This window comes from Peromyscus eremicus, chromosome 1 (assembly GCF_949786415.1).
Source record: "Peromyscus eremicus chromosome 1, PerEre_H2_v1, whole genome shotgun sequence".
In the NCBI taxonomy this organism is placed as follows: Eukaryota; Metazoa; Chordata; class Mammalia; order Rodentia; family Cricetidae; genus Peromyscus; species Peromyscus eremicus.
Window position 1 is genome coordinate 180395021 of NC_081416.1, and position 14419 is coordinate 180409439.

Here is a 14419-nt window from a genome sequence, read left to right on the forward strand (position 1 = left end):
AGGCTTTTTCTTGATGTGGGAGGTTTCTGCCTACAGTGGGTGGTACCATTCCCTAGGCAGGTGGTCTTGGGGTGTATATGAAAGCAAACTGAGCATTTATGGGGACCAAGCTAGTCAGCAGCATTTCTCCATGGCCTCTGCTTCAGTTCCTGCCTCCAGGTTCCTGCCTTGAGTCCTGCCCTGACTTCCCTTCATGAAGAACTGTACCCTGCAAGCTGAACTAAACCTTTCCACTCCTAGTTGCTCCGAGTCATGGTGCTTTACCACAAAAGTAGAAACCCCAGCAGAGACAGAAACCCTGTCTGACGACCAGACCTAGTTCATCTACCCAACGAAACACTGAGAGCAGCTAGAAAACGTGGAAAGCAGAATGCCCACTGGCTGCCCTCCTTTCCTCTGTCCTGATGCTGACCTGTATCTTTTTTGTTAATCTCTCAGCTCCAAACCCAGTGAGGAACCTGAGGGTGGAGGCTCAGAACACCAGCTCTATCAGCCTGACTTGGGATGTCCCTGAGGGCGCCTCCTCTTCCCAGGACCTCACCTACTGGGCGCAGTGCGCTGAAGATGGTGGCCAGAATGAGACCCGGAACACAGCAGACACCCGAGTCACCGTGGATGGACTGGATCCTGGCTCTTCATATAACTGTTCTGTGTGGGTGGAAAGAGATGGAGTCAGCAGCGCCTGGGAGACTCTCAGTCACTCCACAGGTGAGAGCGGACACTCCGATTCCCTTTTTATCAGCCACATCAGAAATGAGCAAGACATGGGTCAAATGGGTCTTCAGGGGATGTTTGAAGTTGTCCAACAGGACCTAAATAGTCTCCTTTTTCTGCCTTTTTCTATTTTCCTCTGTGTGTGTGTGTGTGTGTGTGTGTGTGTGTGTGTGTGTGTGTGTGTGTGTCTTGCATGTGTATGGGTGTGCTTTGCCCACATGTGGGTACACGTGTGGGTGGGTGTATGTGAAGGTTCATGGTTGTGGTCAAGGACCATCAACTCATCAGCTCCACTCATTCTAACCTGGACAGACTTCTTGTCTAGACTCTTCTTTTCTCTGAGACAGGGACTCATGATAGAACCATGGCTGTCCTAGAATTCGCTATTATAGACCATGCTGGCCTTGAATTCACAGAGATCAACCTTACTCTGCCTCCTGAGTGCTGAGATTAACAGAAGATGCCACCATTCCCGGCCCATTTTATTTATTTAACATTTGATTTGATTTAAATGCCTCTGCTTGTATGCCTGGCTCTTTATTCAGTTCTATTTTAGTGTGTGTGTGTGTGTGTGTGTGTGTGTGTGTGTGTGTGTGTGTGTGTAGGGTTATTACATGCATGTATAACAGTGGATTGTGTGTGTGCACTCGCCTGTGTGTGACTATTTGTTCAGAAGCCAGGAATCCACCTTAGAATGATTCCTCAGGATTCACGGACCTTGTTTTTGAGATAGAGTCACTTACTCAGACATGGACTCACCACTTAGACCAGATCCTCTCTTCCCAAATTGGCTTCCACAGTGTTGGGATGACAGGTGTGAACCATCCTGTCCTGCTTTTTATGTGGGTTCTGGGCATTGAACTCAGGTCCTCATGATTGTATGGCAAATACTTTATCAGATGAGCTACTTCCCCAGTCCCTTGTTCATTTTTTTTTTTTCGAGACAGGGTTTCTCTGTATAGCTTTGCGCCTTTTCCTGGAACTCACTTGGTAGCCCAGGCTGGCCTCGAACTCACAGAGATCCGCCTGGCTCTGCCTCCCGAGTGCTGGGATTAAAGGCGTGCGCCACCACCGCCTGGCTCCTTGTTCACTTTTAAGATAGCATGTCCCTATGTTTTCAAGACTGGCTTGGAACTCAATATGTTGTCTAGACTGGTTTGAATTTGATGGTGCTTGTCACATAGGAGATTGAGAAGGCATGGCCCTCATCACAGACAGCAGGTAAAAAGTGCTGGTCTAGATCTTTGATATTCAGTATGATTGACATGTGGGTAGCACCAGCATTTCCCTACAGCTGATTGGGGATGCTTTATTTCTCACCTACGGAAAGAGAATCTGTGTGCTCAAGCATGTAGATGTAACCAACCTTCTTATTAAATAAGAAACACAGAACCAATGGAAAAAAGAAAGCCAAGAGGTCAGAGCTAAGAGCTAAAACCTTACCCTTCCTCCTGCGGTGGTCCTACCTCTCTGAACCAGAGCTACTTTCTGTGTTAAAGTCCTTATATAGAATTTCTGTACTGCCTTCTCATTGGTTGTAAACCCAACCACATGACCGCCTCGTCATGGCCTGTCTGTATAGACCTCCATGTTTTCCATGATTGGTATTGAGATTAAAGGCATGTGTATCCAATAATGGCTGTATCCCTGAACACACAGAGACTTACCCAGCTCTGCCTACCAAGTGCTGGGATTACAAGTGTATGCCACCACTGCCCTGCTTTCCTATGACTTGCTAATAGCTCTGACCCCGGGCAACTTTATTTATTAACATACAAATAACATCTTTTTTTTTAAAGATTTATTTATTTATTATGTATACAGAAGAGGGTGCCAGATCTCATTACAGATGGTTGTGAGCCACCATGTGGTTGCTGGGAATTGAACTCAGGACCTCTGGAAGAGCAGTCAGTGCTCTTAACCTCTGAGCCATCTCTCCAGCCCCAAATAACATCTTAATACAAATAAAATATCACCATACAAGCAGTTCTGGTTACATATACGCAAACTTCAAGAACTACTGCTCTAGGCCAGCGCAGTGATACCCAGGTGTGATGCTAGCACTTAGGAGATAGAGATAGATAGGAGGATCTGAAGGTGAAGGTTATCCTTGGCTACGTAGAGAGTATGAAGGCAACTGGGACCATGTGAGACTGTACTGGCTAGTTTTATCAACTTGACTTAAGAGAGTGTCATCTGGGAAGAGGGAAGTTTAATTGAGAAAATGCCTTCATTAGATTGCCCTGTGAGGCTTTTTCTTGATGTGGGAGGTTTCTGCCCACAGTGGGTGGTACCATTCCCTAGGCAGGTGGTCTTGGGGTGTATATGAAAGCAAACTGAGCATTTATGGGGACCAAGCTAGTCAGCAGCATTTCTCCATGGCCTCTGCTTCAGTTCCTGCCTCCAGGTCCCTGCCTTGGGTCCTGCCCTGACTTCCCTTTATGACAGACTGTACCCTGCAAGCTGAACTAAACCTTTCCACTCCTAGTTGCTCTGAGTCATGGTGCTTTACCACAAAAGTAGAAACCCCAGCAGAGACAGAAACCCTGTCTGAGGACCAGACCTAGTTCATCTACCCAACAAAACACCGAGAGCAGCTAGAAAACGTGGAAAACAGAATGCCCACTGGCTGCCCTCCTTTCCTCTGCCCTGATGCTGACCTGTGTCTTTTTTTGTTAATCTCTCAGCTCCAAACCCAGTGAGGAACCTGAGGGTGGAGGCTCAGAACACCAGCTCCATCAGCCTGACTTGGGACGTCCCTGAGGGTGCCTCCTCCTCCCAGGACCTCACCTACTGGGCCCAGTGCGCTGAAGATGGTGGCCAGAATGAGACCCGGAACACAGCAGACACCCGAGTCACCGTGGATGGACTGGATCCTGGCTCTTCATATAACTGTTCTGTGTGGGTGGAAAGAGATGGAGTCAGCAGCGCCTGGGAGACTCTCAGTCACTCCACAGGTGAGAGCAGACACTATTTCGTTTCACTCCCCACACCTCCTCTTTCTCTCCCCCTCCTCCCCCTTCTTTCTCTCTCTTAGTAGGTTCTGAACATGTAGCTCACGCTGGCCTAGACCTTACAACCCTCTGCCAGTACTTCCTAGATCTCTGCATTGGAGGTGTGCACCATCACACCTGGCTTGACGGTTTAAAAAGATTTCTTCTATTTGTATTTTGTCTTGTGTGCTTTGCCTGCCCGTGTGCAAGTGTACCAGGTGCATGCATCCTCCTAGGGGCCAGAAGAGGGTGTAGTGTCCATTGGAAGTTAACACACAGTTGTGAGCTGCACTAGGATGCTGGGAACTGAACCCTGGGTCTTCTGCAAGAGCAGGAAATGCTCTTAACTACTGATCCCTCTCTCTCACCTCACATCTGGGCTCTGATCCCTTTGTGGTCATGATATGTGGTTAGAGGGTGGTTGGGAGCCAAGAGGAGAAGGTGGTAGAAATAGAAAGAAGCCACATACTTAAATTTCCGTCTTCCGTCTTCCACTTTAAAACAGAGGAGAAGAAAGAAGGAAGATGCCATGGATTTTCACGAGAGACTTTTGAAACATCAAGAACATCCCATTTCTACGTGCAGCCCATATTTAAAAAAGCAATGAGGCTGGGCTTGGGGGGGACATTTTCATTCCTTTCTCCATGTTTCCTTCTTTCTTTGGCAGGATCTTACTGTGTAGACCATGCTGGCCTCACATATGTAGCAATCCTCCTGCCTCAGCTTCCCCGAGTACTGGATTTACAGACATGAGCCACTATACCTTGCTAGGTCTGACCTTATTAATCCAGTGATAAAATTTCCCCAACTCTGTGCACTAACTCTCGCCGGCCTCCTAGTGGCAACCAGCTACGTTCTAAGAGCTCAAAAGGCAAATGGAAACTGTGCTGCCATATTGGACTTTCTAGGTCTGAGTCAACCCACCTCTGTCACTGGGTTCTGAAGGGACAAGACGTTGAGGACCAGGAACAACACCTGATTTCCCTTTCTGTCCCTATTTCAGCTCCAAACCCAGTGAGGAACCTGAGGGTGGAGGCTCAGAACACCAGCTCCATCAGCCTGACTTGGGACATCCCTGAGGGCGCCTCTTCCTCCCAGGACCTCACCTACTGGGCCCAGTGCGCTGAAGATGGTGGCCAGAATGAGACCCGGAACACAGCAGACACCCGAGTCACTGTGGATGGACTGGATCCTGGCTCTTCATATAACTGTTCTGTGTGGGTGGAAAGAGATGGAGTCAGCAGCGCCTGGGAGACTCTCAGTCACTCCACAGGTGAGAGCGGACACTCTTGTCTTCTTTCTCCTTAGTGGCAAGTGGTGAAAGGTGACAGGAGAATGGGGCAGTGTCTATGATTCAATAGAACTAATGCAAATTACCCATTCCGATGGATAGATAGACATATGCACATAGATGATAGATGATGTATGTGTAGATATTAGATAGACTATGATAGATGACAGGTAGTTAGATATATAGGTAGGTAGATAGATCGATACATTGATCGATAGATAGATAGATAGATAGATACATTGATCGATAGATAGATAGATAGATACATTGATTGATAGATAGATAGATAGATAGATAGATAGATAGATAGATAGATAGATAGATAGATAGATAGATAATATCTGGGGAGTAATACTGGAGATTGAACCCAAGGCCTCATGTTTTCAAGGCAAGAATGCTACCAACTTACTATGTAGCCCAAATTGGCCTTAATCTCCAAATGGCTGGATTATGGCCACTCGCAAGCATTTTTTTTCCTAAGGACAGTTGGTGGTGTTGCCTGAGCATTGCTAGGAGAACATGGCCAACCATCCAGCATACAGTCCCTTTGCGACATTCACAGGAGAAGACAGGGTCTGTCTTGGAGCAATCTTCATCCAGTTGAAAGGCCAGCCTGGGCTTTCCAGAACTTGAAATACAAAACAAATCAATCAAACAAACAAAAAACCCCAAGAAATAAGAAGAGAAATCTGAGAAGTGCTGGGCTAGATTAAGACACCTTAACCTGGTTGAACAAGGGACTGAAGGAGAGCTGGGAATCTGAGGGCCTGAAATGCCCGCTGACTGCCTCTCTTTGTTTGGGATCCCTGCTCAACTTGGATTATTCTTAATTGTCTTTCAGCTCCTAACCCAGTAATAAACCTGTTTTGCGTGAGTCAGAGTAATAATTCCATCATGTGGAGCTGGGAGGCCCCCCAGGACCCAGACCTTCAGGGTTACACCTACAGGGTGCAGTGTACTGGAGAGCGAGACAAGAACGAGACCCGAAGCATTACAAACACCAGCATTACATTTGACGAACTTGAGGCTGGGACCTTGTACAACTTCTCTGTGTGGGCCCAAAGGAATGGAATCTCAAGTTTTCCAGAGACCCTGTCCAACTCCACAGGTGAGAGACTGAGAGCTGGGAAAGAGGGTCCCTCCTTTGAGTCTGGGACCCCACTCTTTATTTAGTTGTGTGTGGCTGTGGGTAGGTTGGGTGTGCAGAAGTCAGAGGACAGCCTGCAGGAGTCTACGAACTGATGCCTAAGCATTCAAATATCTGAACCTATGGGGGCCATTTTCATTCAAAGCGCTACACTGATGTTACCATAGTTTGAATGTATACGTCCTATTCCTAGGGATTGTCATTCCTCAACCAGCAGGAATTTCAAAAGTACGGGTTCTGGGTTTTTTGGGGTGGGTAGGCTCTTGGAGTCAGGAAGGCTCAGTTCCACTCCTCAGAAACCACCATCACCACCAGCAGCTGCTTCTATTGAAATAGACGTGTGAAGGATGTCTTGTCGCAGCCTACACATGGCGGGTACCACTCATGAGGAGAGCCCAAATCATTCCAGAGACTCCGTTCACTGCAGATGGATGAATGCTTTAATCCTTAGTCTCCGGGGCTGAGAATACTAAAATTAGTAGCTCCCTCTAACCACTTGGTGTGTTTAAGAGTAAGAAAGGATCCTGTCCTCGGGTGGATGTGGGACAGGCAATTAGAAAAGGTCAGACTTCATGGGCCAGAGAGGTAACTGCACCACAAGTCCCATCACGCCATGGGGCCAGGACTTCCTATATTGAGATACGGAGATTCCAAGGCCTCAAGGGAATTGTAGTTTGAGGTGACTTAAGTGATGAAGGAGACCCAGAGCTATGCATATGGACAGAGAGAACTCAGATGATCCTGGTCCCCACCGTGTTTCTAGGTTCTTTCTTTTGGCTCCATCTTTTCTCACTGGAATCTCTGATGACCACAAACTCCCTATGTGGCTCAGGTTAGCCTTGAACTCATGGCAATCTCCTACTTGAGCCTCCCAAATACTAGGATTACAGGTGTTAACCAACATGATTGGCTGGGAAGGGGGATCTCTGGGTCCACAACCCTTAGGGCTCTGCTCACTTTCAGCTCCCAATGAGGTGACAGATCTATGGAATAAAAGCCACACCAACAGCTCAGTGACCTTGATATGGAGTGCTCCCGAGGACCCCTATTCTCACAGCTACACCTACTGGGTTCAGTGGGCCAGTGAAGAAGAAGAGCCCCAGGGAAAGAAAGATACCTCAGGATATGGAGCCAATTTCAAGGACAGTACCAATGAGTCTCATTATGAGGTCAAGGGTCTCAGGCCTGGCACTTTGTACGACTTCAGCGTGTGGGCGGAGAGGAGCCATGTGTCCAGCTCCATACAGCACCTCCAGGCGCCCACAGGTGAGATGCACCACTTTCTTTGTACCTGGTTGATAGGACTTAGGTTGACTTCATGGGCAAGAAGGGGACAGAAATGTTGGTGAGATGGCTCAATGGTTAAGAGCACTTGCTGCCCTTATAGAGTTCAATACCCAGCACTTACGTTCAGTGGTTCACAAACACCTTTAACTTAAGTGGAGGAGACCCCAATGCCCTTTTCTGGCCTCAGTGGGCACCTCTACATATATATATATATATATATATATATATATATATATATATATATATATATATATATATATATATACCCCTACACAGACTGTGACACATACCCGTAACGAAAATATTTCTAAAGGGAAGAAAATGTGAGTGGACTACAAATTCCATGCCATGAGGTTGAGACTATACAGTCAGTGATACAGAGTACAAGGCATTGTGGGAGTTGTTGTCTGGGAGGACTTCAGTCTTTTGAGGATCAGAGAAGATGAGGTGTTTGAGTTTGGAGAGGATGAGATGGGCTAGCTCTCAGAGAGTTGGGTGTGCAAAACCAGTCACGTTTGGTGGGTGGCTCATCCCGATTCCTCTTGTTTTCTTTACTCAGCCCCAGATCCTGTCAACAGCATCTCCTGTGTCAGCACCTCTGGGGGCTACGGGGTCGTCCTGACCTGGTCCTGCCCATCTGGGGGTTATGAGACCTTTGAGGTGGAGGTGGGCAGGCAACGGATCTCCCGGAATGGATCTTTCTGCGGGAAGGGCGTGTCTGTGTCAGACCTTGGGCCAGCTCAGTCCTACACGGCCACCATCACGACTGTCTCGAATGGACTGAGGGTCCCGTCCATCTCTGTGACCTGTTACACAGAGAGCACAGGTAAGCAGGGGCCCAGGGACAAACCTCCAGATCTTGCCATGAAGGGAAGCCGTGGGCTTTTGTTTTTGTTGTTATTTTTGTTTTGTTTTGTTTTGGTCTGTCTGCCTTTTGTTTTCTGCTCTTTCTCTGTCTCTCTCTCTTTCTCTCTGAGTGTGTACCTGTGTCTAGGTTCATGTGCACATGTATGTGTGCATGTGGCCAGAGGACAATCTTGGGTGTTGTTCATGTATATCTACATTAAATTTTTTTTATAACATTTACTTATTTATTTTTCTTTGTGTGTGTGTAGGTCAGAAAACAGATTGCAAGAGTCAATTATTTCCTCCTACCATGTGGGTCACGGGGACCTAACTCAGTTCCTTAGACCCGGTGGCAAGTGCCTTCCCCCCCTGATCTATCAGCTCCACATTTTTTTTTCTTTTGGTCTTTCATTGACTTGAAACTGACCAAGCAGAGCTGTGCTGGTTGGGCAGCAAGCCCCAGGGATCTGCATGTCTCTGCCGCCCCGTAGACATGTGCCAGCACGCCATATTTGTTCTGAGATCTGATTCAGTGCTCATGCTTGTAATGCAAGCACTCTACTGACTGAAATGACTCCCTAGCCCTCCTGATTTTCTTAAAACAGCATTCTTGGGATAAAATCCATTGGCCATCCAATTCACTCACTTGAAGTCATCAAACAATTTGATGCTAGTCGGTGTATTTCCATTGCATCTTTAACTACTATTTATTTATTTTTTTTAAGGAGAAAAACCTTATTTTTATCAATATGGATGCTTTCCTTTCACCAAAGTCACCAAATGTACCACTTGCATGCAGTACTGTGAGAGGCCAGAAGAGGGCATCAGATTCCCTGGAGCTGGTGTTACAAACGGTTGTGAGCTGCCGTGGGGTGCTGGGAATTGAACCCAGATCCTCTAGAAGAGCAGCCAATGCTTTTAACCCGGACCCACCTCTCTCCAGCTGCATTGTATAATTTTTATTTCAGTAGATTTTTATCTATAATCTTTCTTTTAAAAGTTTTATTACATTTATTTATTTGTCTGTGGGGGGTGGGGCACACACAGGCCACTATGCATGTACGGAAGTCAAGGACAACTCGCTAGAGGCAGATGTTTCCCTCAACCATAAGGGTCCTGTCTCCAGACTTGGCAGCAAGCACCTTTACCTCCTGAGCCATCTTGCTGGCCCTACCATGATCTTATTGGATATACGTTTCACTCTAGGAATTAGGCCTCTAGTAATACTAGGTAACCATCCCAGAGAGACAGTGAAAGTGGATGCAGTGTTAGATGTATGCTTCTTGACCTTGCTTTGCCCGGTTCTGTTGCTTAGGGGGTGTATCTCTTTTAGCAAACCAGCATCCTGGAGAGGACAAGGTCTGGTCATATCTGAAGGACCAAGTTGGTGAGGTACACAATTCCTCATAAAGGATGTATGTTCCTCCTGGAGTCTGTTGACCGTCAGCTCTATACAGCCAGGACTGCTGGGCAGCTGCAGCCTCCACTTCCAAAGCTGATGGAGATGATTCTCCCCGAGGGATCTAAGGACAGATCCTAGGAGAGCTGGGCTCATCAGAGCTTGGGAACAAGCAAGGTCTTGAGTACTACCCAATGCCATCAGAGCTCCGTTGCTAAGCACCCTGGCAAGCAAATCTCTGAGAAAACCAAGTCCCTATCCTAGGGAGAACTGATGCCATGAAGATGAGGGAATGTGTAATGATTGACTTTAACTGTAGAATCACCTGGGAAGGCTAGTCCATGGGCACGGCTTTGGGGGGCGGGGTTGTCTTGATTACCAGGAAGTCCTGCCCACTGTGAGTGGCACCAATCCCTGAGTAGGGAATCCTGGATTGCATAGGAATGGAAATAATAAGCTGAGCATTGGCATGAGTTGATTCAATGTTCTCCATTCTGGACTGTGGATATGATATGACTAGCTACTTCAAGGTCATGCCTCCTAGACTTCCCCACAGGGATGCATTGTAAACCAATTGTGTGGTGATATATTGTGTATCAAATAAAGCTTGCCTGAGGATCAGAGGACAGAGCCAGCCACTTGATTCAACATAGAGACCAGGCAGTGGTGGCACACACCTTTAATCCTAGCACTCAGGAGGCAGAGACCCATCTGGATAGGCAGAGATCCATCTGGATCTCTGTGAGTTGGATCTCTGTGAGTGCAAAGCCACCCTGGACTACATGAGATTGATTCAGCCTAGGAGAGAAACAGAGCCAGGCAGTGGTGGCACACACCTTTAACCCAGTACTTGAGATCTCTTGTCTTTGCTTGGGAAGCACACAAACCTGTAATCCCAGCATGGAAGGAAGGAAGGAAGGAAGTGATAGCTAGGCAGAGAAAAGTATATAAGGCATGAGGAGACAGGAACTGAAGGCTTTTCAGGCTGAGGAGTCCTAGAGGTAAGACGTGGCAGTGGCTTGTTCCTCTGTCTCTCTGGTCTTTCATCATTTACCCCAATATCTGGTTCTGTTTTTTCTTTTATTAAAAGATCTATTTAAGATTCGAGCTACAAGTTGCTTTTTGCTGTTGTTGTTCCAGACAGTGTTTCTCTGTGTAGCCCTGGCTGTCCTGGAACTCTCTCTGTAGACCAGGCTGGTCTTGAACTCTTGAACGCTTAGAATTGCCTGCCTCTGCCTCTCGAGTGCTGGGATTAAAGACATGAGTCACCATGCCCAGCTGAGAGTACATACTGCTTTTGTAGAGAAACTGAGTTCGGTGCTCATTTCTCCACGGAACTCCACCTCGAGGGTATCTGATGTCCTCTTCTGGCCTCTAAAGTACCTGTACACTCACTCACTCTCTCTCTCTCTCTCTCTCTCTCTCTCTCTCTCTCTCTCTCTCTCTCTCTCACACACACACACACACACACACACACACACTGTCGTCATTGTCACCATCATCATCATCTCTATCATCATCTCCATCCTCCTCCTCATCATCATCCCCATCATCATCATCCCCATCATCATCATCCTCATCCTCCTCCTCTCTCCCTCCCCTTTTCACTGCAGGGGTCATTGTGGGAGCCATCATGGGCACCCTCCTACTTTTCATCCTGGTGGCCTTGCTGATTTTCTTCCTGAAGAGGAGGAGGTGAGACTCGGAACAGGACTGGTGGGCATTTGGCTAGTGGGAGCCCAGAAGGGAAGATGAGAATCCCTGGTCTCGGGCTCAAGCTGGAGATTTACATTCCGGTGTCTTTCTTCCAGGAGAAAGAAGAGCCAGCAGAAGGACGTGCCCAAGGATCTGGTGTTCAGGTGAACAGGGGTGTGTGTGTGTGTGTGTGTGTGTGTGTGTGTGTGTGTGTGTGAGACATCCGAGGCTATCACTGTCAGGTAAGGGGAGGGGAGTTTGCTGCTCACTGGATAGGTCAGAGGGCAGAACCAAGCCTCAGAAGGGATTGTGACCCCTGTAATGGGCCCAGCTCATTCACAGAGACACAGCCTAGGGTCAATTCTCTTTTTTGTTTTCTTTAAAATTTTTATTTATTATTCTTTGAGAATTTCATTCATATATGCAATGTGATTTGATCATATTCAGCTTAATGTCAAATGTTATTTATTTTATGTGTATGAGTGTTTTGCGTGCAGGTATGTCTGTTTACTACACTCAGTCTTGGTACCTGAGGAGGCCAGAAGAGGGCATCAGATCCCATTAGGACTAGACTTACAGATGGCTGTGAGCAGCCGTGTGTGTGTGTGTGTGTGTGTGTGTGTGTGTGTGTGTGTGTGTGTGTGTATGGGGGGGTGCTGGGGATTGAACCCGGGTCCTCTGGAAGACCAGCCAGTGCTCTTAACCACTGAGCCATCTCTCCAGTCCCCATCCTAATTGTTTTACATTTATTTATTTGTGTCCACATACCACACAGTGCATGTGAGGAGGGAGGTCGGGGACCTCTTATGGGAGTTGATTCTCTCTTTCAACATGTGGATCTCGGGGATCAAACTCAACTTGTGTTCTAGCACTAGGAAGGCTGAAAAGCAAGATAATGTAGACCATGCTCTATGTGTGGAGACAAATAAAGCAAGAAGAGAGAGGTGAGGGAGGTCAAGGAACACTCTAGACAGGGCATTAAAACTGGAGGAGGGGGCTGGGTGTGGTGGCCCACGTCTTTAATCTTAGCACTTTGGAGGCAGAGGCAGGCAGATCTCTGAATTCGAAGTCAGCCTGGTCTACAGAGCAAGATCTAGGACAGCCAGGGATATACAGAGAAACCCTGTCTCGAAAAACCAACCAACCAACCAAACAAACAAACAAAACTACTAAAGGAAAGGTGAAGCCAATTAAGAAGAGCAAAGATCTGAAGGAAGTCAGAAAGGATTTGGAACAGTTCTAGGGTGTCCTGTGACGTACCAGGAAGAGGGGAAAAAAGGCCTGCTTCCCAACAGGCGTAACATTGAAAGCTCAAAGGACTCCAAGAAGCGCCGCGTGATGAGTAAGTGAGTTTATCAGGGATTACTTACAGAGCATTGGAAGCTTTTAGAAGGCTGCATCCCCGCAGAGTCACCATCACACCTGCGCATACGCCAAGCGCCTACAGGTCTAGAAGCGGGAAGGATGCAAACCCAGGCCTCGAGCGCCACCGTGTGTACGAACAGCGGAAGCGACTGCAGGCTGCTGTAAAGAAAGGTACCACAGAAGCAGACCCGCAGAGTCTGTGCATCCAGGCTCCTGCGAGGGATTCCTGCAGGCTCAGAAAACTCCGTCAGACTACGGAACGGATAATTTTGCTTTATGGACGCCTCATATAAAGAACAGATAAATGGCTGCAAGGTGGAGTTACTCTGGCTAGGACCGAGACCAGTGTCTGTACACGGGGCAAGGGCTCTCCTGCTACAGGGACAGGCAAGTGTAAGGACGCTGAGGTAGTAGTGTTTGGGTGCTTAGGGAACACTGTATCTCTGAGATTGGCTGGTGTGAACACAGGGAACGGTGTTAGGGAGTAATGCCAGAGAGGTGGCAGGTGGGGCTCAGACAGATGGAGTCTTGCAGGAGAAAGCAAGCATGTCAGTGTACATCCTTGAGTTTGGAGAGGGTTTTTCTGTTTTAAGATTTTATTTCATTTTAATTTTTTTATGTGTAAGAGTGCTTTGCCTGCATGTATATATGTGCGCTATGTGTATGCACTACCTGCAGAGGACAGAAGAGGGCAGTGGATCCCCCAGAACTGGAGTCGCAGATGGTTGTGAGTCATTATGTGGGTGCTGGGAATCGATTCCAGGTCCTCCGAAAGAGCAGCCAGTGCTTGTAACCACTGAGCCATTTGGCCAGCCCCATTCTTCTCCCTTCTAAAGGCTGAATAACACTCCACTGTATGGATAGACCACATGGTTTATCTGTGAACTCACTGATGGACGCTAATATTGCTTGCACCTTTATACCACTGTGAGCCACACTGCTGTGAAGGGTGGTGAGCCAATGACCTTTGGGATTCTCCTTTCTCTGGTGGATTTACTCAGTAGTGGTATTGCTGGGTCAAGATCATTGTAACTCACTATGTAGACCAGGCTAGCCTCGAACTCACAGAGATCTGCCTGCCTCTGTCTCCCAAATGCACGAGGCTTCATTTACTTCTTTATTCCCTGGAGTATATGTGATGCATGCATGGATGTAAAAAGACAACCCAAGGGCATCAGTTCTCTTTCCAACACGTGGCTACCAAGGATGGAACTCAAGCAACCCGGCTTTGTCTTAGGACCCTCTACCTGCTGAGACATCTTGCCAGCCTCAAGGTGCTTGAAGTCTTCATTTTTTTATCCTTCTTCCCAACACAGTTTCCCCGGGGATATCCTAGCCAAAGACTTCGCTGACTACGTCAAGGAGAACGAGAGGGACAGCAACTATGGATTTGCCAAGGAGTATCAGGTGGGTGAGAGATGAGGCATTAGAGCTGGTGCCCTGGCTCCCCACGCCCTTCTGGGTTGAGCTTAAACACTGAGCCATCTCTCCAGCCCTTAACTTTTTTTGATGTATTTGTTTTTATGTTATGTGCATGCGTGTTTTGCCTACATGTATGTATGGGTACCGTGTATAGGCAATGCCTACAGAGGCCGGAAGAGGGCGTTGGAGCCTCTGCAACTAAGTTACAGGTGACTGTGAGTGCTGGGAATTGAACCAGGGTCCTTTGGAAGATCAGCCAG

At 47.5% G+C, this 14419-nt stretch overlaps 1 protein-coding gene across 1 annotated transcript in view; it reads left to right on the forward strand.

Moving 5' to 3' along the window:
- The window catches only part of Ptprh (protein tyrosine phosphatase receptor type H), a 40373-nt gene that overhangs the window by 19646 nt on the left and 6308 nt on the right, over positions 1-14419 (forward strand). Inside the window, exons 6-12 of the mRNA XM_059282110.1 lie at positions 439-708; positions 3402-3668; positions 4696-4980; positions 7992-8258; positions 11291-11372; positions 11492-11536; positions 14054-14144. Of these exons, the coding sequence (XP_059138093.1) occupies positions 439-708; positions 3402-3668; positions 4696-4980; positions 7992-8258; positions 11291-11372; positions 11492-11536; positions 14054-14144 (1307 nt within the window). The remainder of the gene's footprint in view (positions 1-438; positions 709-3401; positions 3669-4695; positions 4981-7991; positions 8259-11290; positions 11373-11491; positions 11537-14053; positions 14145-14419) is intronic.